At 54.1% G+C, this 26,218-nt stretch overlaps 15 protein-coding genes across 15 annotated transcripts; 9 read left to right on the plus strand and 6 right to left on the minus strand.

The window, feature by feature from the left end:
* The first annotated feature begins 72 nt into the window (after positions 1–72).
* On the plus strand, positions 73–1,072 carry BU26DRAFT_518015 (transcriptional regulator). The gene has a single exon (XM_033828716.1). It carries the CDS (start codon positions 151–153, stop codon positions 832–834), a length of 684 nt encoding a protein of 227 aa, XP_033686330.1. The 5' UTR covers positions 73–150; the 3' UTR covers positions 835–1,072.
* BU26DRAFT_563268 (uncharacterized protein) lies at positions 1,019–3,367 on the minus strand (the record flags this gene model as incomplete). Its single annotated transcript, XM_033833140.1, has 2 exons — positions 1,019–2,165; positions 2,499–3,367. 2 exons carry the CDS (start codon positions 3,365–3,367, stop codon positions 1,019–1,021), a joined length of 2,016 nt encoding a protein of 671 aa, XP_033686331.1.
* An 811-nt stretch (positions 3,368–4,178) lies between these two features.
* On the plus strand, positions 4,179–5,359 carry BU26DRAFT_563269 (uncharacterized protein; the record flags this gene model as incomplete). Its single annotated transcript, XM_033833141.1, has 2 exons — positions 4,179–4,244; positions 4,295–5,359. The coding sequence occupies 2 exons, from the start codon at positions 4,179–4,181 to the stop codon at positions 5,357–5,359; spliced, it is 1,131 nt and encodes a 376-aa protein (XP_033686332.1).
* A 184-nt stretch (positions 5,360–5,543) lies between these two features.
* Positions 5,544–6,391, minus strand: BU26DRAFT_530210 (uncharacterized protein; the record flags this gene model as incomplete). Its single annotated transcript, XM_033830946.1, has 2 exons — positions 5,544–6,033; positions 6,081–6,391. 2 exons carry the CDS (start codon positions 6,389–6,391, stop codon positions 5,544–5,546), a joined length of 801 nt encoding a protein of 266 aa, XP_033686333.1.
* Positions 6,392–8,132: 1,741 nt separating this feature from the next.
* On the minus strand, positions 8,133–9,059 carry BU26DRAFT_281228 (uncharacterized protein). The gene has a single exon (XM_033821510.1). The coding sequence runs from the start codon at positions 8,755–8,757 to the stop codon at positions 8,236–8,238; it is 522 nt and encodes a 173-aa protein (XP_033686334.1). The 5' UTR covers positions 8,758–9,059; the 3' UTR covers positions 8,133–8,235.
* Positions 9,060–9,372: 313 nt separating this feature from the next.
* Positions 9,373–10,164, minus strand: BU26DRAFT_563272 (uncharacterized protein; the record flags this gene model as incomplete). Its single annotated transcript, XM_033833142.1, has 1 exon — positions 9,373–10,164. One exon carries the CDS (start codon positions 10,162–10,164, stop codon positions 9,373–9,375), a length of 792 nt encoding a protein of 263 aa, XP_033686335.1.
* A 1,229-nt stretch (positions 10,165–11,393) lies between these two features.
* On the plus strand, positions 11,394–13,001 carry BU26DRAFT_424222 (uncharacterized protein; the record flags this gene model as incomplete). Its single annotated transcript, XM_033823556.1, has 1 exon — positions 11,394–13,001. The coding sequence occupies one exon, from the start codon at positions 11,394–11,396 to the stop codon at positions 12,999–13,001; it is 1,608 nt and encodes a 535-aa protein (XP_033686336.1).
* A 645-nt stretch (positions 13,002–13,646) lies between these two features.
* Positions 13,647–14,054, plus strand: BU26DRAFT_503861 (uncharacterized protein; the record flags this gene model as incomplete). Its single annotated transcript, XM_033826720.1, has 1 exon — positions 13,647–14,054. One exon carries the CDS (start codon positions 13,647–13,649, stop codon positions 14,052–14,054), a length of 408 nt encoding a protein of 135 aa, XP_033686337.1.
* An 879-nt stretch (positions 14,055–14,933) lies between these two features.
* On the minus strand, positions 14,934–15,513 carry BU26DRAFT_503862 (uncharacterized protein; the record flags this gene model as incomplete). The annotated part of the gene is made up of 3 exons (XM_033826721.1): positions 14,934–15,093; positions 15,162–15,259; positions 15,301–15,513. The coding sequence occupies 3 exons, from the start codon at positions 15,511–15,513 to the stop codon at positions 14,934–14,936; spliced, it is 471 nt and encodes a 156-aa protein (XP_033686338.1).
* A 1,207-nt stretch (positions 15,514–16,720) lies between these two features.
* BU26DRAFT_503863 (uncharacterized protein) lies at positions 16,721–18,264 on the plus strand (the record flags this gene model as incomplete). Its single annotated transcript, XM_033826722.1, has 6 exons — positions 16,721–17,061; positions 17,113–17,164; positions 17,342–17,348; positions 17,395–17,514; positions 17,646–17,822; positions 17,984–18,264. The coding sequence occupies 6 exons, from the start codon at positions 16,721–16,723 to the stop codon at positions 18,262–18,264; spliced, it is 978 nt and encodes a 325-aa protein (XP_033686339.1).
* Positions 18,265–18,594: 330 nt separating this feature from the next.
* Positions 18,595–19,824, plus strand: BU26DRAFT_603779 (NAD dependent epimerase/dehydratase). The gene is made up of 5 exons (XM_033835459.1): positions 18,595–18,764; positions 18,812–18,820; positions 18,879–19,054; positions 19,109–19,282; positions 19,355–19,824. Exons 1-5 carry the CDS (start codon positions 18,677–18,679, stop codon positions 19,712–19,714), a joined length of 807 nt encoding a protein of 268 aa, XP_033686340.1. The 5' UTR covers positions 18,595–18,676; the 3' UTR covers positions 19,715–19,824.
* A 292-nt stretch (positions 19,825–20,116) lies between these two features.
* Positions 20,117–20,501, plus strand: BU26DRAFT_563279 (uncharacterized protein; the record flags this gene model as incomplete). The annotated part of the gene is made up of 2 exons (XM_033833143.1): positions 20,117–20,320; positions 20,373–20,501. The coding sequence occupies 2 exons, from the start codon at positions 20,117–20,119 to the stop codon at positions 20,499–20,501; spliced, it is 333 nt and encodes a 110-aa protein (XP_033686341.1).
* Positions 20,502–20,893: 392 nt separating this feature from the next.
* BU26DRAFT_281286 (uncharacterized protein) lies at positions 20,894–22,138 on the plus strand. Its single transcript, XM_033821511.1, has 2 exons — positions 20,894–21,417; positions 21,578–22,138. Exons 1-2 carry the CDS (start codon positions 21,082–21,084, stop codon positions 22,100–22,102), a joined length of 861 nt encoding a protein of 286 aa, XP_033686342.1. The 5' UTR covers positions 20,894–21,081; the 3' UTR covers positions 22,103–22,138.
* Positions 22,139–23,387: 1,249 nt separating this feature from the next.
* BU26DRAFT_603782 (uncharacterized protein) lies at positions 23,388–24,242 on the minus strand (the record flags this gene model as incomplete). Its single annotated transcript, XM_033835460.1, has 1 exon — positions 23,388–24,242. The coding sequence occupies one exon, from the start codon at positions 24,240–24,242 to the stop codon at positions 23,388–23,390; it is 855 nt and encodes a 284-aa protein (XP_033686343.1).
* Positions 24,243–24,591: 349 nt separating this feature from the next.
* Positions 24,592–25,486, plus strand: BU26DRAFT_549851 (uncharacterized protein; the record flags this gene model as incomplete). Its single annotated transcript, XM_033832018.1, has 1 exon — positions 24,592–25,486. Exon 1 carries the CDS (start codon positions 24,656–24,658, stop codon positions 25,484–25,486), a length of 831 nt encoding a protein of 276 aa, XP_033686344.1. The 5' UTR covers positions 24,592–24,655.
* Positions 25,487–26,218: the final 732 nt, after the last annotated feature.

The following is a 26,218-nucleotide window of genomic DNA, read 5'->3' on the forward strand; positions in this document are numbered from 1 at the left end:
CACGGACCGGAGTCACTCTTTCTTCCGATCCGACGAATCCGTATTATACATAAGCCTCCGTCCACTCCCCCAAGCTTATGCACAACTCCCCTCTTCAAACAATCCACGCCACCCATTGTACGTCCCCTCAGTACACCAAACCGACTCAAAATGGCGCCAGTCTTCTCCATAGCCGTGCTCCTCTACCCGGGCGCCGACGTCATGGACTTCAGCGGGCCGGTCGAAATCTTCAGCACGCGGCCGCAACCCGGCGAGCCCGAGTTCAAGATAACCACGTTTGCGCACAACAGCCCGGTCAAAGCGGGCGCGCTGGTGTACGTCCCGCACGCTAGCTTCGCAGAGGTGGAAAGCCGGTTGGAGGAGTACGATATTCTGGTCGTGCCGGGCGCGCATCCTGATATGCTCAAGACGTTCATTCCAAGCGAGGAGGGGAAGCAGATCGCCGGGCTTGTGAGGAGGTTTGCGGGTTTGAAGCCGAGGGGGGAAACGGGATATCGCGTTGTTCAGTCGGTGTGCACGGGCGCGTTGCTTCTCGCTGCGTCGGGGATTCTTGCAGGGCGCACGGTGACTACGCATCATATTGCGTATGACGCGCTGAAGCAGGTCGCAGATCAGGCTGCGGGAGGAGAGTCGGGGGTTAATGTTGTGCGGAAGAGATGGGTGGATGCGGGGATAACGGAGGCGGGGGTGAGGATTGTGAATGCGGGGGGTGTTACGTCGGGGATTGATGCGAGCTTGTGGGTTGTGGAGTTGCTGGTTGGGAAGGAGAGGGCGGCATTGATGGCGGAGGTGGCGGAGTTTGAACGCAGGGGCGAGGAGGGATGGGGTGTCTAGGCTGGCTGCATGCAGAGGGGTGGTTGAAGAAGGAACTTTTTTGATCTATGAAAAAGTTGGGAGGGGGTGCTTCAGTCTGTAACCCGCCTTAGCACTTATGCCAACGTGCTCTGGCTTAGGTAGTCCGTCGGATAATGTTCCCTTACTCCTGAAGAGAGGCCGACCCTAGGTGCTTCTCCGTAACCTAGGGCTTTGTTTCCGTGTCTTTCGCCCACCCCATGTACGTCTCCAAGCCTCTCCATAACTTCAAAGTCACGTACTCGACCTCCAGTCGGACACGCGGCTTATTGCCGATAATTTCCCGAACGCAGTCGACCCAGTCGGCGAAGTCCTCTTGCGTCGTGCAACCGCCCTTCCTCGCGAAGCAATCTCCTCGGATACATCGTAGCGTGACCGTGCGCAGATTGCTGCACACCAACAAACAACTCAGGTCCATTTCGCGGACAAGTCTGTCTTTCGGGTACTTCATAATACTCCGAGAAGCATCGCCAAGGCTTTCTCCTCTACGCTTGTTGCAGCAAAGCCGGGAGCAACGGAATGCGCATCGCTCGATAGCGATGTGGTGGAGTCCAGTACACCGCTGCAAAAGATCCTCGCCATATCTTGTGAGAGTTGTTCGGCAAGACGGACCGACACCTGCCTGGACTTGACCGGACCAGCGGACGCGATCCTCAAGGACGATCGACCGAATGCTGCGGTATCCTTCGCCATCCGGGATGCGCTCGAGAAGACATCCAAGCCTCGATATGTCCCTTGAAGATCCAAACACAAGCTCCCTCTCGCTCAGGAAGAGCGGCAAAGTCTCGCCGAAGATCTGGCGGTTGATGTAGCAGAAGGCCGGAATGACAGGCGGGAATCGCAGATCGTTCGCTTTGCGGGAATCATCATGATAAAAGTTGGCCTCTCGGAGTATGAGTCTGCGGGGAAGGTCGAGACTGCGGAGCTTGGCCAGCCAGATTAGATCGCGTAACTCCCGGGGCAGATCCATGATTCTTATGTAGAGTCCGAAATTCAACTCCCACTTCCTGTGCGCGGGGAGCTCTAGCTTGTATGCGGGACCTTCGGTCCAAATGAGCTTGCCGCGATCGCGCCTTGTAATCGTCACGGTGGCCGTAGCCGTGTCGATGCTAACAGCGCGATCGTCGATTTTCGCCTGGTCGGAGGTTTCTCCGCTAGCTTGTCGCTTCGAAGCTTCGTTTGAGCCTGGCTTTGCCGTCTGCGATGCCTTGCGGGTGGACCAACTGCGGCCTACAGGTGAGGTTGGGGCGAGGTCGCAAAGGCGCAGCATTGATGCGAGTCGGTATGCGTCTGCGGCGGATCGTTGTGGTCCCCTGCTAGTGGGCTCCATTAGTCGCCGTTGGGAAGCGATGCTGTGCAGTTTGTCGTAGATTTGATCGGTGAGATAATTATTTTGGTGACGATGGAAGTCGTTTAAGGGTTCGATGTGTTTGTCGCGTTCGAGGCTGCAATCCGGGCGCTAGCGCCAACGCTATTTCTATACTAACCAAATTGGGCGGTAGAGGTGAGGAAGTTGAAATGACGTTATGAGAAAGTGTTCTATATTAATGGCTAAAGGTGAAGATGGAACTCAGAGAATTGAAAAGAAACAATTAGCCCGCGGATTCTACTTTCTGATTTTCAAGGACCCGTGGCGAGCCGCGTACCCAGACGCCGCCCCTCGTGCATTTTCCTGCTTCCCCTGGTCGGGATTTTCTTTCAACCTCTTCTCAAAGCTTCTACGGATTATTCCACCATCGGCGTCTTCGTATTCCGCGACCAACTTGATCTTTCCGACCCACCAGATGTTTTGTAGCACCCACCCGACCAGCGGCTCGAATACCGCAGTCCCTGCGCTTTCCAGCTCTCCTGCAAGCATATTTACGCCTTCGCATGATAGGGTCAGCGTCTCTAAGCGCTCACAGCTCAGCAGGCATGTAAGGTCGATCTGGTCAGCCATCTCATTCCTCGCTCGTATGCGGCAGTGTTCTTCATTCTTCCTCGTATATTCAACGCAAGTCAATGCGGTAATTCCAATCTTCACATGTCGGATATTAGGGCATATCTCAAGGAGCTGCCGAGCAGTGTGCGTTGAACATGGTCTCCAGGACACCGCAGAACTAAACGATAAGGTGGTGGCCCCAAAACAGAGATCAGTCTTCAAAGGATGGAGCAGGAAGCCAGATAGGACCCTGATGGCGTTTACGTCTTCGAGAACGACTTCGCGGCTGCGTAGAAGGAGTAATGCTGATTCGTGGTATATCCCGCGGCTCGTATAACAGATGGCGGGAAGTGCGCGGAGAATACTGTCAGGAAGGCTGCCAAGGGAGACCGTGGGATCTCGGACGACGAGGCGTGAGGGCGTAGACAATTCGAACAGCTTCTCGTAGATGAGTTCTCGAATATGGCGTGGAAGGCGCATAAATGGGAAGCTGTTGCTTGATGACGATGATGCTCTACGTATGGCGGGTAGCTTGCTGGTGCTGCGATTTGAGCGCTCTACCGAGAACCTCAGGCGCATGAGCGTAAACCGCATGGCGTTCTCGTTGCACTCGATCTGCAGATGGAAAAGTGATATTATGGCGAAATGCCCGTTCTTGCATTGCGCTGAAGGAATGAGCTATATAGGGAACGTGGGTGGATTATGAGGCTGCTCTGGAAACGTGGGAGTCCGCCATCCACAGAAAGGCTCCTGTGTCAACAGCGTGAAGTATTAAAAATTCAATAATTCGCATTTTTTGCACTTCACTCACTGATAAGCCATCTTTCGAAGCACTTGCTTCAGTGACTATTATTCGTCGAGAATTAGCATTGAATACTTTTCCGGTGAGGCCCGGGAGAGGTACGGACGCCGGCGATTAAGCCGAGATCTCGACACAAGCGTTGCAGACGAGGCAGTCCACGTTGTTTGCCTTATGATAACTTCCCATTATGAAACTTTCAGCGCAGGCCGCGGAACACCTGGGCAGAGCAGGCAAAGAGCAGCCTGAGGTCGCTCGCAAGCTTGGTCAAAGCAGGAAAGCAAAGCCTCTTTCGTGACGAAGCCGGAGAAGGTTTGTTGCAAATAAAGCCGTCAAGCTAAGGATAGAACTCGCGGGCGGAAGCTACTGAAGAATAAGTACCGGACTCCCGTCGGGTTCAGATGCACGTCAGGAAACGAGCTCCTTGGGCTCGCTAACTAAAAGTGGCTTAGCGTCGTCGTCACCGAATCATCTTTCTGCGGTTGAAACACCCCCGCATCACATCCACCTCCACCGTTTTCGCACTCGCACTCGATCTCGCATCCCACCGCCTTATCTGTGTAACCAGTCGGCCAGTCGTCCATTCGTAGTTGAAGCCAAGGCGGGATGCCACGGCTGGGTTCCAAGAAGTCGAGGAGTGGGTGTCAGCAGTGCAAGATCCGACGCGTCAAGGTACGTGAACGTCGCGCGCCGCCTGCCTAAATCGCCGTCTAATCGACCAGTGCGACGAGAACCGCCCATGCTCCAATTGCGCCAGATACAACGCCGAGTGTAGTCTCCTGCACACGCCATCTCCAGGCCCGCGAGCAACCCAGGTGGAAGTAGGGCGAACACCGTCGCACGCGAATGGAGCCGCGTCACATCCTTCGACGCCTTCCAATGGAGCATCAAACTCACCAACCCCACCCAGCGATGCCACTGTCAATGACATCCGCCCCCCACCCGCGCCTGCAGACCTTGCGACCGGAGGATGGATGGAAGACCTCGAGCTGATGCACCACTACACAGCACACGCTTTTCTTACAATGCCTGGCGTGGAGCAAGCTAAACAAATCTGGGGCTATGCGGTACCACAAGAGGCGTTCAAGCACAGATTCTTGATGCACACCATCCTAGCCTTTTCATCCAACCACCTGGCACACATCAACCCTTCTCGCAGCCATCACTATCGCCTCCTCGCTTCGACGCATCAGGCGGCGGCCCTAACCGGCCTGAACACGAACCTTTCGGTCGGCAACCTTAATCCGGAGAATTGCCATGCCTTGTTCGCAGGTGCATCGTTGGTCACGCTGAACGCTTTCGCGGATGCGGATGCGCACAGCCTCAATGCCCTTCTCGATATTTTTCAACTACTTCGGGGCATGAACATGATCCTCTCCACGACGGAGCCCTTCATTGAGAAAGGTCCACTATCCGTCATCTTGAAACCGCTTCCGACCCCGCCGAAGCCGTCCCCTCTGATATCAAGTTTCCTTGTAGATGTCCAAGCGGCAGCCTATCGTTCCCATCCAACTTGTCCAGACGAACGCACCCGAATCGCCGCTGATTTACTAGGAGGAGCCCTTCAACACGGTATCGAATACTCAGGGCATCCAGCGTTACGCGCCGTGTTCCTATGGCCCATCAGGCTGGAAAACGAGTACATAGATGCCTTGAAGGCTAGGACCGAGCCATCGGTCATAAATCTCTTTCGCCAGTACTGCCGGATTCTGGAGTATGCGGGCACCGACTGGTGGTTTCTATCCGGTTGGCGAAATGTCTCACAACAGATTCTGCTTCAATCATGAGGCTCCCAATGAGAGCCTCTTTTGAATGTCAAGCCACGGAAACGGAAGGGCTGCGCTGCAGCTTGCAGATAAATGGCTGGGGAGCGCATCAATCGCTCATGAGGCAAGCAATTCAACCCTAACTGTTTGATATGTCCCTGCATCACTAACTCTCGCTTACAGAATCAGCCCAATTCGCCCCCATCTACTCCTCTACAAACGCAAACATCTTGATCTCGATGCTCTCCCTCGCGGCCTCATCCACCCACCTCTGATCCACAAATGCCGAATGCGGCACAGTCATGCTCCCCTCCGCCTTCGAATCAAACTGCTTAAACACCAGCGGCTCGCTCGGCGTCTGGCCCTCCATATACACCCACTCATGCCCGTCCGCGTACTTCACTTTCCCCAGCTCGGCCCAAAAGTGCTCGTTCATGATCATCCTGTTCGGCACAATATCCTGCTCTGCGTTCACCGAAGCCCAATTCAAGATAGCGAGGGGGTCCTTTTTAATGGTCTTGAGCGGCCGCCAGACGTTGATGGCGAGGATGCGGGACTTTTGTAGGCTTGCGAGTTCGGACGGGTCGCGGATCACGGTCTTGAATTGGTTCAGCGCGCCTGCGCGCGTAAAGTCCGTGTGCACGCTGTGCGCTGGGGCTCTGTTATCAGCGCGCTTGGACGGATCTTCGGCGAGGCTGCGGATGCGGTGCGTGAAGATGACGGTTTTGTGGGCGCCCGTCACGCGTTTACGAGCTCTTCGGTGGCCGGCAACAAAACCTCTCGAACGTCGTCCTCGGTCTCGCATCCCTCCAGCGCTGGGATGTCGTCCTTGACGTATTGGAAGCCATTCTTCTCAAGGGTATATTGATCCTCTTTCCCGCGGACGTTGTGGATGGTGATCGGAAGCGTCTCGATCGTTTTCTGGTATTCTTCGAATTTTGACTCGGTGCCAGGCTTAGTGAAGTCTAGAACCTCGGGCGGTGCCTCGTGGCGATCCCAGTAGTTCAGTGTTGTTTTGACGCCGCCGGTATCGATGGCAATGGGAATCGTCATGGTTTCGGCATGCGGCGCCATTGGTGCGAAGCCAATTACGCGTCAGATTTTGGGGCGAGTCAGAACAAATTCAGAGATCCTGCTCCAGCTGCATGTCCCAGATCGCAGTTTATATACATCGAGGAGTATCCGGCGATCTCAGCAATGACCAGGGTCCTCGGATTCGCACTCATCTCGCCGCAATGCCGGTTCCAGGTTTCAGCGTTGCTGATCACGGCAATCGTTCGAGGATTAGCGTATTCGCCGTATTCGCTCGCATTCGGATCGGGCCGACCCAGGGTCATTGGTCGCGTCCCATGCTAATTCTCCGTCTCCAGTCCTCAGACAGTGAGTCGAATTACCTATTTCTAACAGTCGCCCTACGAAGAACTGCGCGGTCAAAGGCCACGTTTTGGTAGAAGCTGAGTGTGAAGATAGTGGATGGAGAGTAGACGAAGGGGCGAGCTTTGAAGTGGGCGAGTTTGCAGGTCTGAGTTATTAATTACATCTTCTAATCTCACGATTATTAGACTACGAAATTTCGAATACGACCATGCATTCCGATAGCCTGTTGGCTGCTTCTACTGCGTAACTACAACGACGAAGAACAAATCTCACGTCAATACCCTTTGCTATAACGATATCGCTACAGACCTCTATCCCGACAAGTTCACCGCGCAAGCTCTAGCATACCAGTGCCTTTCATTCTACGCGCCTCATTCTTACAGCTAGCACCAGATCCGCTACCCTATTATTAGGGATAGAACATTGTTAAGCTCAACGTTTCTTGCCCCTGCTCGATACTTTGAGGTGCGACGCCGTCGTCGCCGCCATTGTACTCGCCCTTCCGCCCAAGTTCGACGGACCCCGATAATGGCATTCAAAACTCACATACACGCTGCGCACCAGCAGCAAATAGCCTCCAAGCGCCAGTCTCACGAAGCTCTGGGCGACAACGGGAAACGGCGGTCCGTGCTTCCCCCCCCCCTTGGATGCTTTCGCGTCACTGCTCAACGGCAGACGATTTCCTATTCCCCCAAGTTCCGACTCCGGTCCAGCAACGTCATTCGTCCAGTACGAACCCGGTACTGCTACAGAACGCTTTCAACCTGACTCACGCTCCCCTCCCTGGTACTGAGATCTAGACTTGCGCAAGTTCTAACCGTTATCGGTTAGATTTATAGGAAGATGAATGCTGCACATCGCACTCGGTAGACTTGGTAGGGCAGCAACTCTATCCATGAAATTTGTATTGGTAAGGAATGGACGATATCAAGAGCCGACGAGGGCATGTCCATCCCATCACCCATATTCACACCCAGCCAACACAGTCAACCACTCAGCCAGCCCTGCGCCCCGCTATCAGCTCAACACGCCGCTCCTCCGTCCTTCCGCTCGCAGTAAAACGACCCAAGCCGTCCCTTGAACTCCTCCGGAAGCGGCAGCCCACTACCCTCCTGCGCGTAGCCAGCGCCGCTACACGTCGCCTCGCTTCCATGCGTCAGCACCTCTACCCCAACGCTATGCCTAAATCAAGTCGAGGAAGTAGGAGAGAAAAAGACTTACAGGAAGACATGGCACCTCCAGCCCCCAGCAGGAAGCGTGATCTCGTTGGCCTGGGAGGCGACGCATCCACTTTCCGTCGGTTAGCCCAGTAGAGAGAGCGGAAGGAAGGAGAGGAGGAAGGAACCCACGGCGTCAGCGCGATGCAGCCGCTGTTCTGCACCCCGTCGGGCAGCATGATCTTCTCGCACGGTCCGCGGAGTTTACCCGGCCCAGTGTTGGCGAGGAAGTAGACTGCGAGGTAGGGGGTGAAGTCTGCGAAGGGAGGGTGTGTGTTAGCAGAGCAATAGTGGATGGTAGCGTTACGTGCGAGGATGAGGGTTGAAAGGGAGGAGATCGATGAAGAGGAGGGAGGGCCTCGGGTTCGGTTGGAGGAACGGGAGTCTTGACTTGCGTGCGTGGCTTTCGCAGCGCAGCGCTCCCTGTGAGAGAAAGAAAAGACAGCTAGACAGTGGACTGCGGACTACGTACCAGGCGCGCCGTCCCAGCACTGGCGGCATCCGCTGAGCGCGGCAGCGTTGGCGAGCGCAGCTAGGGCGCCGAGGATAAGAGCGGCGAGCAGCATCGTGTTGCTCGAGGTTGTGCCGATGTGCTGGGGGTTGAGAGTAGAAGTAGAAGGAGAGGGCGATAAAGGCCTTATATCTGGGTCGAGGGGCGTGAATGGATAGATTGAGGATGATAAGAGGCGTGAAAGTCAGGTCCCAACAAAGTATATATATAACTTTTGCTACGCAGCTATCTCTTACGAGCGGTCCGTGATCGCGACTGACCTGACAAACACCTCCAGACTCCTCGCCCTTCACCACCGGAGACGCCGGGAGCATTCCGCCCAATCAGCTCCCACTGTCGTGTTCAACGTGAAGGTTCAGGGTGGTGCGACGCAGCATGGGATCCGCAAACGGTACAGTTAAGCAGATATTCCGCGGCGAGCGGCACCGACGGCTGTGAATATGTCGCACATGGTGCCTGGCGCGGTGGTACAGGGCTGGCCGCACGTGCTGGAATGACGGCATATTCTTGCGGAGGGTATCGTTGAGGAGAGGGATTGGCTGTATAGGACGGGGGCGTTGCATGGGGGATGAAAAGGCGGGGAAGGTTTTGGAATGTTGAGAATGTTGCGGTGAGCGGAGATGAGGGCGGAGGCGGCCGATGGACGGGGGAGGACTGAGGGAGAAGCAGGGATGCTGAGGCGTGGCTGGGGGTTGGGGATGTGCTTCGAGACCGCTAAGGGTGGTGGATGGCATTGAGGGATTGGGAACGGGAGAGCAGGGACTTGATGTGAGTGGAACGACTGAGAAGATGTTGGATATTGACCGAATAGATAAAAACTGGTAAGCGGCCAGTACATACAGCGCAGATGCACATACCAGCCGGCGTCTATCCCCATGCGCGTAAAACCATCCCCGAACGCCTTCAGCAAACAACTAACCCGCAAGCGGCTACGAGCCACCGGAGGCAGCGGCGGCAAGCATCATGAACTGCACCGCCCTCCTTCGATCAATCTCCTTCTTCAGCATAAGCAGGCACGTCGCAACGACGACCTCCTCACTCACGCCCTCCTTCCCGCCCACCTCATCCCCAAGCACCAACTCGCCGCCATTCCCCGCGCTGCAGCCCTTGCTCCCCGGCGTCCGCGTCTCCTCATTCCTAATCAACGCCGCGATCCTCTTCCCATCCATAGTCAGCACCAGCGCGGTGCCCTTTTTCCCCTCTCCGCCAAACCCCTTCTCCTTCTTGTACTCCCAGTCGAACGTGCGGCCGTCGGGCAGCAGGAACTTCTGGCTCCGCGACGTCCACTTCGACACCGTCTTGATAGTGTTGCTGTCTCCGTCGCCTCCGACATCCAACCGCGTCAGAACGGGGTCTTTCTTCGGCCCGAAGAAGTATGTAGTGCCGATCAGCTCGCGCCCATCGGGATCCGTCAAGACGCAGTTGCCCGAGCTGCGGCGCTCGCGCGTGGACTGGTATGCGACGGTGCCGTCGGGGTTGTGGATCGTGATTGTGAGCTCGGAGGGCGGGAGCGGCAGGCGCAGGACGGGGATGCCTTTTGTATTGATGTGCAGCGATTTCGCGGGCTGGAAGGGGAGATGCGATGCTGCGCCGAGTGTGGTGCCGCTGGTGATGGATGCAGCGTCCGCGGCGATGAGCTCTTGCTTTTCTTTCTCGGAAAGCTGCTTGATGTCGATGGATGGGCTTTCTAGCGCCTTCTCGGTGAGTGTTGTCGTGCTCATGGCGGATAATGCTGGCGCTGTGCGATGCGTGTTTGAAGCGGTGGAAATCTGCGGGGCTGCGGTGTGTGAGTTGCGTTTGTTAGTGGAGCGATCATGTCAAAGTTGGCGGTCATCTTTATAGCATCTCTTCAGACAATGGAACGGCCGTAGAAGCGTTGGAGTCGGATTCGGCGTTGAATGCGAGCAGGTGAGGCTTTGGCGAGGTTGACTCGTGAGGCTTAGTTCGCTGGTGACGTACTCGGCTCGTATTTCGCATTCGGACTAGCATGCCGACGTCTGATTGGATGATGCCCTGCGTCTTCAAAGCACCGCTGATTTCGATGTGGAGGCAGTGTTTAGACACCGTCTTTCATGCTTCAGCTATTCTCTCAGAGCCTCAGCCATACAGCCTTGATGGCGATGCCGAACAGCCGTTCGCATGTAGATCTGCGGGCCATCGTCGACATGGCTCCGCTCCGATGACGGCTTGCGGCCGCAGCGAGAACAACGATGTCATTACCCCTATGCTGTAGATGCTGACGCTTTTCATCTGGTCCGAGGATATTCGAGCATTGCATTATGCCTTCGCGCTAAATCTCATAGCTTGACACGACAACCGGTGCTGGCTCACTGTTCGTCATGGCACTTCCGGATGGCACCTACGACTCCTCTTATTCCACACATCTTTCCACCATATGCTGGCCTTTATGCTCCTGGTTTTGCAATAGAGATGTGCCCAGGTGGGCTTCGCTAGTGTGCTCACCGCTGCTGGCAGGTGCTTGAGGTCGGTGAGCCGAGCCATGAGATCAGATATCCCCAGTTGTCGACCGTCATTCAGCAGAGACTTCTCAGATGGCTTCAGTCGATGAGTCCTCTTGAAAATCCTGAGGTCCCCAAGTGCAGAACCAGGTGAAGGAGCGGGTGTGGACGCTCCTTCCACTCTCGCTGGCACCTTCCCCCACACCTCAAACTTTGAAGCCGACGCGCCTTGCACTGGCCTCTCACCTCTTCCACCTTCACCTCTCTCCATACTCCTTGCGAGCATGGCGGAGACGATTGCCACCAAGCTTGGGATCATGTCCAAGCCGCCTTCGACGGCGAAGCACGAGCCGGTGTCTACCGCGGTCAAGGACGAGCCCGAGTCATCCACGAAAGAGCCCAGCATCTCTCATCCCGTGGAAGGGGAGACGAAGGCTACAATGGATGCCCGATTACCTGGAAATGACGCCGCCAATAGCGACGTCCTCACCATGGCACCGCCGGTTCATGGGTCCGCCCTGGATAGCCGACCGCCGACCGCTCGAGAGACGTCTCCGACGAGCGCTCAACGCAATACCAGGCCTACGAATGCAGCCATCTCCCATCAGCAGTTCGACGACCCTTCGGACATTGGCGCTGGATTAGCAGTTCCGCAGCGTGTCGATCTGGGATCTCCGTCGCGCACACCATCCCAAGGACACCCGCGACGGACGACACCGACGGTTTCCAACTCTACGTCGGAACTGCCATGCATGATGTGCCCGGCCCCATCCAAAATCATCTGTGAGGGTTGCAACGCAGTCTACTATTGCTCAACGAACTGTAGGGATCAAGACGCGCTGGCCCACGCCCTTTTGTGCGGAGCATGGGCAGCAGGGCAAGAGCGACCAGCGAAATCTTTCCGTCGCGCCATTTACTTCCCGGACAGCGCTGCCGACGGCAATGTTCAATTCGTATGGCTAAAGTTCTGGGAAAACAAAACGCAGGACGACATCGATTACGAGACGCCTATCTTGGCGAGCTACTTCGCAGGCTTCCCAGAAGAGCAGAGGCGCATACATTCCATTACGGAGACCAGCGTCCTGAGTCGAGATCTGGAGCGAACTATAAAGATTGTCGTTTGCGCGGACCAGTCCAGTCGTGTCCCGAAGAATGACTGTATCGCGCGTCTCGTTGACAATAGATTTGCCCGGATATGGAGAGGTCCAGTTCTGGCTTTTGGCGCAAATGATGTCGACGAACTTTCTATGAAGTCTGAGGATCTAGATATCAGCGATTATCGTCATATCTTGGACTTCCTCAACACGTACCAGAGCACCGCTTTGGCCAAAGACATGCGGTACTTTGGAAGGACAGTGTGTGGGGTCAAAATCAATTGCAACGGCGATCTGAAGAAGGACATGGCGTTGGAGGCTCTTAAAGGCCATCTTCTCTTCGAAAATGTGCGTGTTCCTCTGTCTCACCGTCTTTTCCAGTCCAACAAGCTCCTGCCCATCCCCGAGAGGATGGAGATCCCTATCGCGTCAGCGCGATACCCACGGAAGCCTGCATTCGAGGAATACTTCAGGGCGCACCGCGATGCACCGTACCGGACCCGCTGCAAAGACGATTACAACCAAGCTTCGCGGGATCTCCATGAGGAATGGTTACTTGAGACAGACCGGCGAAACGCCCCAAGTCCTGCACAATCGTACGATCATGCTCCCCCAGGGCCATACTACTGCGGCTCGATGATCCTGGCGCGCACAGACGAGAAGCCTTTGGATGCACTGCATGTGGAAGCGCTGTGGCGCTACAACAGGTACTGGCTCGAGCCTAAGATGACGCGAGTATCGAGCATCCACGACGATCGGGATACCGCTCTAGTGGACCAAGAGATCACAGTCGACAAGTTCAATCTATATTACCAACACTTTCTGACCGTCAAGTCGGATAAGGACCGCAAGACCCCCTCGCCGTACGATGTAAAGAAACGCCATGGCAGTCTTAAGCGAAAACTGGTGCAAGAACCGCCGTCGTTGTTCCGAAAGAGGCCGAAGTATGAGTGGGAGTGGTCGAGCGACGGAGACGTCTCCGACGGCAGCGAGGACGAGGAGTGAGGTGAGCGACGGGGACCTATGTTTCATTCCATGCGAGTTGCTGCTATGAGTTAAGCTAATATGCTCATGTACGGGGGACATTTCGTTGCCTAAGGCTATATGTGGGCCTCTTTCTTCATCATCTGTGTGGAGGTGATCGGCAAGATGTGATGCGGTTCTACTTGCCTAGTCCACTATATAGCGTTATGAACCATGTTATGCCCATAGACCAACCGAGGGTGCGTCCAACACCCTTCCCGTCACGTCCACCCGACCAGAACCGTCACCCAACCATTCCATCCATGCCCAACTGCCCATAAGCGAGCCCGAAGTCCTTCAACATATTCTACCCAACCCACAAAATGAATTGCTGGCGCACGGTCCACTGTGGAACTCTACATAAGGAGGCCCCTCCCCCCTTCTCTTCTTCATCCATCCATCTCCACTCCATCCCACTCTGAAGCACCTCACGCTTCCACATCCACACACAAAAACCGTCTACGGACAATTCTCTGAAGCACCTCACCCAACGCTATCCACACACAAACCCGTCTACGGAAAACCCCCTGAAGCACACCACGCTACGCTATCCGCGCACACAAACCCTTCTACGGAAAACCCTCTGAAGCACCCCACACTACCCTATCCACCCACCAACCCACCACAATGAAGCCAACACTCCTCGCCATCGCCAGCTTCATCAGCATCGCCGCACTCGCCGCCCCCATCCCCATTGGCGAATGCATCCCCGGCTTCAGCATCGGCTGCAAGAGGGCTGCTGCGGATGAGCCTCAGCTCCAGCTCAGCGAGGCCAAGGCTAACCCTGAGTCTGGGTCTGACTTTGCTGCGCCTGTGGTCGAGTTTATTGTTGACGCTGGTGTTGGGCGCGAGGTTGCAGTTGAGGTTGCAAAGAGGAGCCCGAACCCTGTTGCTATTGGAGAGTGCATTGAGGGGTTTAGCATTGGGTGTAAGAGGGGGGTTGGGGTTGGGGAGAGGCAGGGGGTGGATGAAAGGGTGGAGGTGGAGGAGAGGAGCCATGGGGAGTGTATTCCGGGGTTTAGTATTGGGTGCTGAGGGGCGACCGGAGGTGGGAACCGGCGTTCTGGCGGGTCTGCATCCTTGGTTCGGGGTGTTGGGATGGCTAGGGCAGGGATGGGGTGGGAAGGTTTAGGCGGAGTTGCTAGTCTTGGGTTTAGGCTGGAATTTTTCTATGGGTGTTGCGCTGTTGGTTGATGCCGACGATTTTTTTATTTGAATATGCGCGTTTGTGCCGCTGTTGCTGGACTGGAGGGCTTTAGGCTGCCATATGCTAGGGTCCTGCCTTTGAGTCCGTAATACGGTTCCGGCTGATTGAACCATATGATGCCAACCACAACAGTTACACGCTGAAGTCGAACAACCACTACTCCGAGGCAGAATTGCATATTCTCACAATTACAGTTGAGAAAAGCACAGGAAGACTAAGTATCGATCATTGGCATCGGCTACAACCCGGTTTCATGGTTACGGAGACAGTCATTACGCCGTTTGGTATCGTGTCTGGGCTCGTTCCGAACAAGTGTTGGCTCTAGATCTAGAAGAAGAGTTGGTCGGTACCGCTGGATGAGGCTATGTGAGTGGCTCCAATGGAGCTGATATAATCGAGAGATGGTTTCGGTAGATCAAGGTTTCAGCAAACGCCATTTCTGGTTATGGATAAGATCACCTAGGATGTAGTAGCGATAGTATTAAAGGGGAGAACAGTAACCGACAAATCTAGCAGCAGACTTCAGAATGTTTGAAAATTATCCTCGGTCGAAAGCAAACTACTGGAAGGACAGGAGTGGCATATATAGCCTTACAAATCGAACGAAAAACCTCAAGCCTCCTTCGCTACTCTGGCACCGTGGCTTGCGGCTCTTCTATACCCGACAATTGCCAAACACCGCGACGCGGGCCTGCTCCTCACAACAGCTACTCTTCTGAATACGATGAATCCCTATATGGCGTTTGTCCCAGTACGATGTCAGAAATCCAAGCCTGCTCGGTCTGCGTGACCTGCTGCACTGACCCCTCCACATAAACGCTGCCAGTGATTTGTGCACTGCATACGCTTGCGCAGCCACTCCGACAACTAATCACATGATTAGTATCATATGCACTCAACATTTGGGGAACCATAATGCTGTGAAGATCACTTACACTTGAAATAAACCCCACAGTGGGCCTGTAAATGTTCCTCTTCTAATTGGGTTCCCTCGATAACCCAGGTTTCCCGCAATGCCTGTGGTACAGGCGATCTGAGTAAAATATTAGCGGGGCCAATCCATCGGTTTCTTACGTTACTGACACAAGCTGCAGACAAGAGGAAGGGGGCACGTTTTTCAAGCTCATCCGTTGAAATGAGATCGATTACCGGTTCTCGTTCCATCTGGTGCTCGACGTTTTTCTCGACCACTGCGATATCTCTTCCATCGGATGTACTAGTCGGTATGGGCGTTGAAACCACAAAAGCTAGCTGTAAAGCAGCTGTGAGAAGTACAGCAGGCTTCATGGTGAACAGAAACAGCGTTTGATAGATACTAGGAAAGCAAAAGAAGACGACTGGAAAATACGGCTGCTGGGCTTGTACGATGTTTGACTGGGCATCCGACGCTGGAACGTCCTGTCTTTATATCAAAAACGTAGCCACTAGAGCCTTGCGCCTATGGCTCCAAAATGTGTCCACTTGAGCACAGGGCGGTCGTAGCAATACAACGCAACGCATGGCTTGGACCGCCTCTCGGACTTTCAAGACATTCTTCTCGACGCCCTTCGGGAGCTATTCACTACTAATTGCCCGACTGCGCCTTGCTTGTAAGTTTGAGAAATTGTTACGCTTAGGGTGATCTCAGCGGTTCAGCAAGCCTCCCGCCTCTCTAAAGCTGTATCTTATGTCAGCTAGGAGAAGGTAAATTATCATACTATAATTTTTCGCCCCATGGACCTCACGCTCCTACCGATCTTTAATCAATGACTTTACGCCCTGTAAGCCCCGTGCCGCATACACCTCGCCTATTCGGACTTGAGCTCTCCCACACGGCTACAATAGTAATTTGACTTATGAGACTCTTGTGGAATGTTTAGAAACTTGGTTACCAGCAGTTTTCTCTTGCGCGAGTGTTGTATAGGTGGCGCAGCTTTGCCTGGAGCTTATATACACCATAGGGCGACAGGCGGCGAGCGACGGGCGACACTATTGGATTACTGTGTAATTAAAATTGCGTTGTCCGTTGTCTCATAGCCTTCATTCACTGTCTCAGTTGTGATCACAATAGTTCCGTATACCTTCTAGCGGAGCGGAGATGGGCGCGGATGGAAATCCGTCGCGTGGATTTGATCCATGGATTCTGCTTCGCGCTTATTGCCCCTTATAGTTTAGCCTAGCTCCACGGATTAAATCCAAGCGGGGATGAATTCTCTATGGATGTGGACTTGAGTCCGTCCGCGCCCATCTCTGTGGCGGAGTTCAACGCGTGGCTATTCTTGGGCCTTTTTTGCCCGGTGAAGGACATCAGACCACGCAGCTTGACTGTCTAAACGTGGGTGGTTCTCCCCTTGGAACACACTCAAAAGAAGTATATATATTCAGCATCTTCTGCTAGCAGTACTCTCGTTCCATTCAACTATCAACTCTTCATCAAAGCCGATTACCAGAGTCAATTTCCCAACCTGAATTCACCATCTTTTCCCACCAAAGCACCAACAGCCCTTCCACCAAAATGTTGTTCCGCAAAGCCCTCCTGAGTCTCCCCTGGATGATGAGCCTCGCGTCCGCAGAATGTTGGTCGCATGGCGCCGAAGCCAACCAAGAACTCGGCAAAGAGAATGTAAAGAACGTCGCTACAATCTTCCAAGGCTACTTCGCCGACCAGCAAATGCGTTATGCCTGCTGGTCCGACTTTGATTCCGGAAATTCGTATATTTACACGATTCAGAGAATGCCGGGCAATGGTGGCGCCTGGCTCGACATAGTCGTGATCAACGACTGGCTGTACAAGGAAGCTTCGGCTTGCCGTTATGGAGGGCATACCATGTATGACGATGAATCGTGGGATGTAAAGTAAGTTACTCGCGATGCGGTAAGCGCGCTGGGGGCTAATGTGTTTTGTAGTGTGAACGCGGTCCCTGGAACCTGTATCGATGCGGTCTACATCAACGGTCATGTGAGAATCACTAATCATGAAAATGAGACCAGCCATGCTAACAGCTTTAGCCGGAAACCCTGCCGCCCTAGAGTAACAAGTTGCAGCGACTCGAGGAGCGTTGAGAGGAGGGAGGTACTCTTGCTATGCTCTTTTTTTTAATTTACAAAACGCTCTTTTGTTTTATTGTTAAAGTAGAAGGCTAGTAGGTTTAATATAGACTACTAGTTTTATACGAATTAATAACGTAGTCTTCTTTCTGGTCATCCTGCCTATTTCCAAGCGTCCAGGTCGACAAGCAAAGAAGCAGTTGTCAAAGGACAAGAATCAACCAAGACAACCCCGCGAGGTTACTCAACTCTGGCGCAATGGTGGGCGCTCTAAGGGATGAGGTTAAATACCTGCTATGAGCGCTTTGGATTGAGAACCGACCTCGATAACGCTATTGCGGCTTATCAAGAGGCGATTGAATCCGTCGATCCGTGCTCACCACTTCGTCCAGCCTTATTGATGAACCAAGCAAATGCCCTCTGTACGAGATATGAGAAGCGTGGATTGCTGGACGATGTTGATGAGGCAATCGAGAAAGCTGAGGAGGCGCTAGCGGCTGGCCATGAGAGTACTGCGATACTACAAAATGACTTGTCCACGATGTATCTCTCCAGATACGAGCGGGAAGGTGATATAAATGACTTAGGAGAAGTTATAAGTCTCTCAAGAGAAGCTTTATCGAAGAGTAAAGACGACCCAAGCCTAACAACTCGTCTAATCATCCTGGCTACTGCTTATCAGCACGGAAATAGCGCTAGCCATGATTGAGGATGCTATATCCGCTCAAAGTCTCCGACCTCTCAGACTACATCCCCCAGTTCGTACAAGAGGTGCTGTGCATACCGCAGGGTCTCAGGTACGGCAATCGAGAGCTGAAAGAGACGACGAGTCTCCCGCTGAGGATTCTGATGCAGATGCTAGGACCAGCGACGAATTCGCTTGCGCTTTCTATCGTGTGCCATCTGCATCCTGAGGAGCGCGGGACGGAGATGGAAGAGAAGCTGCTGCGCTGGGGTGTTGTAGTGTATCCTGGTGGAATGGATGGAACAGCGCCGGTCGATGCTCGTTGACTGCGTATCATGGCGTCGAAGGGGAAATGCAGGACGCCGGCGTGGCATTAGAGCCCGGACACCGTTATACAGGCATCAGAAGTGTAACGCCTCGACGTTGTTGGCTATCGAGATTGTTCCGAGGGTCTCCGTAGGTAAATTGGTTACTGCTGGCGGGTCCATCCCATTTCAGTACGTAGAAATTCGTTTGATGTGTAGATGCAATGGACGCTATTGGTGTCATTTTACCCTTGTGGGTAGCTGGTTTGGGTTTAGCTTGTAATCCCCCACTAAGGGATCTCCAACCTCTCGTGCGAAAGTCCTCGGAGTTCTCTGCTTACATTCACACAAAGCTCGACTCCGCATCGGTTTTTAATGAGGAGAATTGCAGATCTTCTACCCGATCATCATTGAACGAATTTGCGCAAATAGGATGGCTTCGCAGCGACTAATCGACACAACGCCGGCCAAGCCCCGCTCGAAAGACGTCGAAGTGCTCGTCCTCGGGTTTAGTCGGACAGGTAAGACATGACTGCTTCGAGACCGGACTCGCACTAACCGTTGATAGGGACAATGTGTAAGTCCATCGCGGAAAGGAACCTCACAAACCTCAGCTGGCTAAAGCTGCCGTATAGCACTCAAAGTTGCGCTGGAAAAACTAGGCTACACCGTCTACCACATGTCCGAAGCGCTCAAGAACACGAGCAAAGGCCATCTCACCTTCTGGAACGAGGCTTTGGAGGCGAAATTCGAAGGAAAAGGAAAGCCGTTCGGGAAAGAGGAATTCGATAAATTCCTGGGCGACTACAATGTCCACAGCCCTTTCGGTAAGGCGGGTCAACGAGCGCGACTGATCAGACGATAGGTTCTGGAAGATATACCCAGCATCCTCTTCGCCGACGAACTGCTAGCCGCGTATCCCGCTGCCAAAGTCATCCTTACGAATCGCGACGTGGATTCCTGGCTCCGCTCGATGAACGAGACGTTCTTCACGGTTACGAGGTGGAGAAGCATGCCGTATTGGGCGAAGTACGATAAGGTATGTCCATTTCTTACTCTTACTCCTCACATTCCATCCCAATCAGCTTACTTACTTACTCGCGACGTATAGGTCTTCTGGGGCCCGTACATGCGCATCCTGCACACCATCCTGTCGCACTGGGGCGCTGGGGATCCGAATGACCGGCTCGCGCTCCGCCACTCGTATATCATGCACTACGCGCACGTGCGGCGTGTTGTTCTTCAGTCGAGGCTCTTGGAGTTTGAGGCGGGGGATGGGTGGGTGCCGCTGTGTGCGTTTTTGGGGAAGGAGGTGCCACAGGAAGAGTATCCGAGAGTTAATGATGCGAAGGCGACGGTAAGGTTGCATGGGTTTTTGCTGTGGTATAGGGCGTGGAGGATGTCGAGGGGCTGGATTGTGGTGGGGAGTGCGTTGGCGGTGCTAGTGTTTGCGGTTTGGTGGCGGGGTTGAGGGTGTGCGGGTGTGGGTAGGGAGTTCGTATGCGAGCAATGAGAATTTAGAGGCGGGCTTGATGGGACTACGTTCCCTTAGATGTAGACCCGTGCCTGCTTAAAAGGTAGTGTCCCGGTAGCATAGTATGCTTTCGTCGGATTTCGTCGGATCATGTCACGTGACTACTTGGTGTCCGCCCGGGCGGCGTTCCAACGTTACATGCATAGCCATGGATATGGAAGGAGCGATGCGACCCGCGTAGGGTGATCGAACCGTAAGGGAGTTAGAAATGGCGATCGTAAACGGTTCTCGCACCTCGCCCCATGGTAGAGACCCACAGCAACGTTCTTGGCATACGCGTTTTCCGTCCCAACGCGCGTCGCATCGCATCTCTTCTTCCTCACTCATACCCCAACGACCATGAGATGGAAGCCGGCAGCGCTGACCATCATTGGCCGTCTCCTACACGCCGCCCTCGTGCTTACGCTCACGACCCTTCTCTTCAAGACCGTATATCACGCTTTCTTCCTCCTATCCGCAGAATCGACGACGCCGGCGGAGCTTACACTACAAGCAGGACGCGGCGGCAACCAGCGGGCGCGTGGTCCGGCGCCTGAAGAGATTGTGAGAGCCGCCTCGGGGCTGGGGAAGAGGACGCGCGTTGACGTTTTGGCAGGCCGAATCGCTGAATACCTTCTGGATGTCGTTTGACTTTGACCACTGTCGGAATGTTTGCGAGGCGTCGAGGATTGCTTGTAGGCTGAGGCATTGCGAGCAGGTTCCGGGGGTGAGGGAATGGGATTGATGAAGGAGGCCGAAAAATATGAGAGTCGTCGACACGAGGTTCGTTATCGATACGCGAACGATGTGCGATTCCGGTGGCTTCCCGAGACGTCCCGCAACACGACCTGCCAGCGTATCGCCAACGGTGACTCAAAAAGCAACCCGGTCCTGAACCCGTGCAACACATCATTCTTCCCACGGAATCTCGGGACCGCTTGGCGCACATAACCGGACCCTATGCGGGCAATTTTATGATGTGGGGTGCATCCCGCTGAGCCGCCAGGGGTACGAACCAATGCCGATCCGCCCCACACCATTTACATATACGACTTGGAGAACAGCGTCGCACAAGAGAGGCTCTTCTCCCATATAAACGAAATGGGGCTTTTGAGCTTCTTTCTCTGCAATTGGCTTTGGATCCCCAGTTCTATGCCCAGCCCATGTGCTCAAGCCTCCCAGGTCCACTACTTCATTCTGGTATATTGGCCAGCAATGGACCAGGATAAAACACATCTCGAAATACCACTATAAAGGGCAGGTGCGCCCTGGTCTGCGGCGTCATCGAACACCCCGTCATAGCTCGCACCAGGATCGCCATCACCATGGTCGCGTCACCCTTCCTCAGCCTCGCCGCTATGGCCGCAACCGCCTCGGCGGCCTTCGAATGCACTCGCGACTACCTCCAGGATACCGTTGACAAGTACATCGATATGCAAGTCACAGGCCAGCACGACCGCTTCGAAAATCTAGCCTATACTATGGTGTATCTTGAGAACAATAAGACAAGTTCCATCCTCAGCGGCATGCCCGCATACCCGATCGTCGTCGCCGCGAATCGCTCTTCCCTCGATACCACGCAGTGCAAGACCTTCACTGAGCTCATTGTTACGGATCCGATGCATCCGTATGTGGTACATACGCAGATGAGTTTGGACGAGGTACGTTTGCCATGGCACACCCTCCAGCGTGACTCGGTTCTAGCTGTAGAGAATGTTCCACGTGACGTAGACATGCTTGGATGTCCACTCCCGACCTTCTCTTTCCAGTCTTCGCTCCACAGTTCTGTATATGTGCTAATACATCCCGCCACTCCTACAGGAAGGCAACGTCAAACTAATCGACAGCCTCGTAACTGACAAAGGCGACTGGGCCTTCAACGCAACCGGGTACCTCTACTGGAGCAGCCAAGAATCCTGGGCCCCCATTCCCGCCGCCAACCGCATGTCGCGCGCCGCCATCCAAGCCGCCGGCGACGCCTACGCCGACCGCTGCAACGACACCTCCGTCGATGTCCCCTTCGGCACACCCTGCGCGCGCCTCGAGGGCGGCGCGTACACCGGCCGCGGCAACCTCTCCGCTAACACCTGCAATATCGGCGGCCTGCCGAGTAACACGCCGCTCACGAATCGCCGATATGTGGTTGATGAGGTTATGGGAACGGTGGATATTTTTCTGGGGTTTACGGGCTTGGATCGCACGAGGCCGACGGAGGGGACGCCGGATAGTCATTGGTTTCGGGTCGAGGATGGGAAGATACGATATATTCATACTGTGAGTGCGTGTTTCACGGATGGATGCGGTATGAATGGAACGGGGCCGCCGCCGATGCGGTTCACGCTGTGATCGGCTTTAGGAGGGGCGAGACAGATATTATGCTGAGTCGCGGTGAAGGGGAGCTATGGAATTGTATATATTCACCGGTGCGAAATGTGTATATGGCTTCTCCACGCTTGCAGTCGCTCTCCTTCGTGTATCACGACCAGTTGCCTCATCAACGCTGTCACATAGCGCTCGCTGGCACTATCACAAGTACTCTTCCCTTTCTATGCCGCTTTCGTACGCCCCTTTCACCATGTGCAGGGAAGCTAAAACCGGATACACAGCCTGTGATCACGTCTACGAAGACAGTGACATTGAATACTGCGACGAAGCGAATCCGAGCACCCACGATGAATAAATCAAAGCAGGACAACTGGAGTGGTCCTGGAAGGAGAAGCGACAGCGGGGGAGGTGCTGTCCTCTGAACTGGCAGCCAACGACTCGACCGGGAGAAGAAGAGGGGGCCTGAGTAGTTGAAGTAAAGTTCTGGGCACCTATAATAACTCAAGTGTACCTCTCCCCCCGCCACGACACACTCCACGCAAAGCCCAAGGCACACGTTTCTTCGGGCACTGCTGGCGTCCTACTCTTCCCTATCCCTATTCCCGATTCCACAAACTTAACTTGAAGCGTCGACGTGTAGTATAAATGGCTCCCCCCAAACACACAAGCCATCCTCCACGACTCCCTTTTCATACAAGCAAATCCTTTCTATCAAAAACCCAAACCTCTGCTTTCTCTACGCATACAACATATATATACAAATCAGCATCCAAAAACACTCGCAATGTGCGGAATGATATTCATGCGGTACGCCGGCTGCGGCCACGTCGCTTGGGACTCCTGGACAACGTGCGTGAGGCGTCGCTGGGGCGGCGAGTGCGCGACGACGCGGACGGGCCAGCCGGAGCAGAGGCGGGACCTCGGGTGGGCTTATGTAGATGCGCAGGGGAATACGCAGTGTGATTTTTGCCGGGGGGTTAGTAGGTCGGCTAGGAGGGGGGCGCGCGGATGGAGGCCGACGTAGTGACATAGGTGGAGAGTTAGGAGAAAGGGGAAGTTGTGCTGTTGTGATGTTTTGAGTAGAGTGGACTAGTTAGTGATATGATTATCTATTTCCTTGGGCGAATTCAGACTCATGGTCCGGAAACTGTCTGAGGCCGTGGTTGGATTCTCTGAATCGCAGCGGGAGAATCGCTATGACTTCCTAATGTTGCAGTGGGACACAACTCATCACCCATAACAAAATGAGGAGTCCCAGAGCTGCACCCAGAGCTACATATCTACAAGTGGCCGAAACACTCCACGCTCAGATAAACCACAAAGAATCCCACGTCAGCCCCTCCGTCCTCACTTCCCTCACCACGACCGCCGCACTCCTCCCTCGCCTCCGAAACCCCTCCCGCATCCACTCCGCCAACTCCTCAATCAACTCCATACCATCCATTAGGACCCCATCAGCCAACCCCTCCGCATGTAAATATATTCTAGGGAAAACATCAATATACACCTTATTCAGCGAGCTTACCTCAAAGATCGCTTCTAGCCCATGCATAGCAGTGACTTCGTCGAGCGTGAGGAACCCAGCGGACTGGGAAATGTTCATGTGAGCGAGAGCCACGTAGGGAAGCAGCACCGTTTGCTTGTCCAGCAGCTTGCGGACGTTGAATTTGAGCGTGACTTCGGTCAGCCCTGTGCATCTATGCATGAAGTCAATATATCCGTTTCTCTTTGCGTGGAATACCCCGTTCCGATCGAAGAGCGTGAAGTATAGCCTTCGCACTGCGGTCCAGCCTTGCTCGCCGGGGAAAGTGTCCAGGAACTTCGCGAAGTAGTCGAGGTTGTCGGGATACATGATTTCGAACTCAGTGGACCTGATGACGTACAGGCCCGCTTCGATCCAGGTTGCCCAGTTCACGGAGCATATGGTGGGAAGCCATAAGGGTCTCCAAGGCGGTAGTGCGCCGCCAGCGTGCCGAGAGACGTAAGTGCGGCGGGGCCCGCGTTGGTGAGGTGGATGCGCGATGTAACGGTAGATCAGCTCGCGGAGTTCGAGTGGTAGACGGGGGAAGAGAGTATTGTTTAGGTCGACCGTGTATGGCGACAGCTCATCGATGTAGCCGTCAAGCGCGGTTAGCAACCCCCGGAAGTTGGTGTAGGACATGGTTTCTGCGGTGCGGCTGTTTGGTAACGAAGAAGATTTTGTATGGAACAGTGGTAAAGAACGACTGGAGAGGCGAGGAGCCGCACGGGGGTTGGCTTTTGGTGCGAGCGGAACTCGTAATATGGTGACTTGCCAGGCGGCCGCTGTGAACTCAGAAACGAGTAGACAGCGGTGTCAATGTGTAGGATCGCGCATGAATGCGTATTGAATCTTGCGACGATGTAACGAAATCAGTGTGACATTTCCCATGTTTTCATGGTGGACCAGATCGTCGAAGGGGGCATGTGACATCGTGGCCGCGAGGCTCTTACCGTTGCGCATCCTCTCCAGCTTTTGCGCATCTTCCCACCTCCCTACCTTACTCCGCGGTATTAAGCAAACAAACATACCTGCAGCGCAAACACAAAAGCAAAATGACCTATCATACAACATACACCTCCTTCGGCGAGCTCCTCCGCGGCCTTGACGGCTACATCGACGAGCTCGCACCCTACCGCGTAGATGGCACCCAGACCATCTTTCCAAAGCTACCTCTTGAGCTGCGTGAGCAAATATACGGCTATATTCTCGATCCAAAACCGGCTTCCATCCACCCTCTTCCTCCCTACCTTGGAGACAACCTGATGGGGGATCTGAGATACGAAATCCTGCATGTAAACAAAGCAACACGCATCGACGCCGGACTGTTTTATATCCGCTCGAAGAAGTTCGATATATGGATAACCGAGTCGCGTGGCCTTTTTACCAAATTCCTCGAGAGGTTCCCAGGAGAGCAGGGATTCTGGAGTGTGCGACATCTCGTGTTCCACAAGTTCTATTGGGATATTCCAGAGGGACGATATAACCCGAATATCGAACTCATGCTACGCTGCAAAGGTCTACGTACAGTAAGCCTAACTTTTCATCGATCCTGGTTCCTGAAAGTAGTTAGCATGGAGGAGATCCAAGAAGACGGTACTTCTTTTGTCCAGAATGCTAAAGGGATAGAGGAGACATACAGACTGAATGACATATTCGGGCTGGAGAACATTGAAAAAATCGAGCTGAGGAGCACGGCTAGATTCCAACCGTGTCGAAGGGTTGAGACCGGGAGCGGGGCTGTGATGGGGTGGTACGATGCTGTATCTCTAGCTTTGAGCCCGAGGACTATTATGGTGGAGTTGAGGGATTGGTTGAAGGCCGGTTTTGGGGCAAGGGGGAGAAGGGTAGCGGTAGAGGTTGTGACTACCCCAGGATTGGACTAGCGTTGGAGACATTGGAGAGGCGCGCCGAGACGCGTAAAGAGTAGGCGAATGGTGTATAATCGCCTCCGTTGTAGGATATGTGAACACGTGAGTCCTAAATAAGTCATACGTTCAATCTGGGTGCTAGTATAACCATATTCTCCGCGTAGTGGAGCGCCTCGATAGTGACGAACCGCGCGTGGGAAACTAGCATGACGTTGCAGGTAGCAATACTCATGCAAATGCCGCGTACTAGCTGATGAAATGTAATTGGTGACATGATGGTCAATCTCGATGTCGAACGGAAGGGAACAGTAAGCTTCGGTGGACGTTGGAAGTCGGCGGTGCTGACTAATGCAGGCGCACGGGCCAACTACGCAATCTCGAAATCGCTTTGGACCGTGGGTTCTTCGACTCGTTCTCTTTCGACACATTCGTTTCTCAGCGGAGCAGTTAAGTAAACGGTACGCTATTGATTAGGGCGATGGGCCGTGTTCAGTGACTGCGGTCATGCCATTGCAAGCGCATCATGGCGACGAATAACACAATCAGAGTTGCGCTTTTGCCGACCTTCTCATAGGTACTGATGCGTTAGTCATCACGTAGTGAGCGGATTGCGACGGGGTTATCGCGATAGCATACTGATTTTATTCAGCTTCACAGCTCTCAGACAGCATGCTGTCGAGTATGATGTAGCAAGAACCGAAAGCGCCATCGAGGATAGCCCGAGCGCCTAACCTAACGCCAACACCC

The sequence above is a fragment of the Trematosphaeria pertusa genome, assembly GCF_010094035.1.
Source record: "Trematosphaeria pertusa strain CBS 122368 unplaced genomic scaffold BU26scaffold_5, whole genome shotgun sequence".
Taxonomy (NCBI): Eukaryota; Fungi; Ascomycota; class Dothideomycetes; order Pleosporales; family Trematosphaeriaceae; genus Trematosphaeria; species Trematosphaeria pertusa.

Coding starts and splice junctions, on each gene's coding strand:
- BU26DRAFT_518015 (XM_033828716.1), top strand. CDS start 151: ATGGCGCCAGTCTTCTCCATAGCCGTGCTCCTCTACCCGGGCGCCGAC.
- BU26DRAFT_281228 (XM_033821510.1), bottom strand. CDS start 8,757: ATGCTCCCGGCGTCTCCGGTGGTGAAGGGCGAGGAGTCTGGAGGTGTT.
- BU26DRAFT_603779 (XM_033835459.1), top strand. CDS start 18,677: ATGGCTTCGCAGCGACTAATCGACACAACGCCGGCCAAGCCCCGCTCG. Junction 19,055..19,108: donor AATTCCTGGGCGACTACAAT/GTCCACAGCCCT, acceptor ATCAGACGATAG/GTTCTGGAAGATATACCCAG. Junction 19,283..19,354: donor ATTGGGCGAAGTACGATAAG/GTATGTCCATTT, acceptor CGCGACGTATAG/GTCTTCTGGGGCCCGTACAT.
- BU26DRAFT_281286 (XM_033821511.1), top strand. CDS start 21,082: ATGGTCGCGTCACCCTTCCTCAGCCTCGCCGCTATGGCCGCAACCGCC. Junction 21,418..21,577: donor CGCAGATGAGTTTGGACGAG/GTACGTTTGCCA, acceptor CCACTCCTACAG/GAAGGCAACGTCAAACTAAT.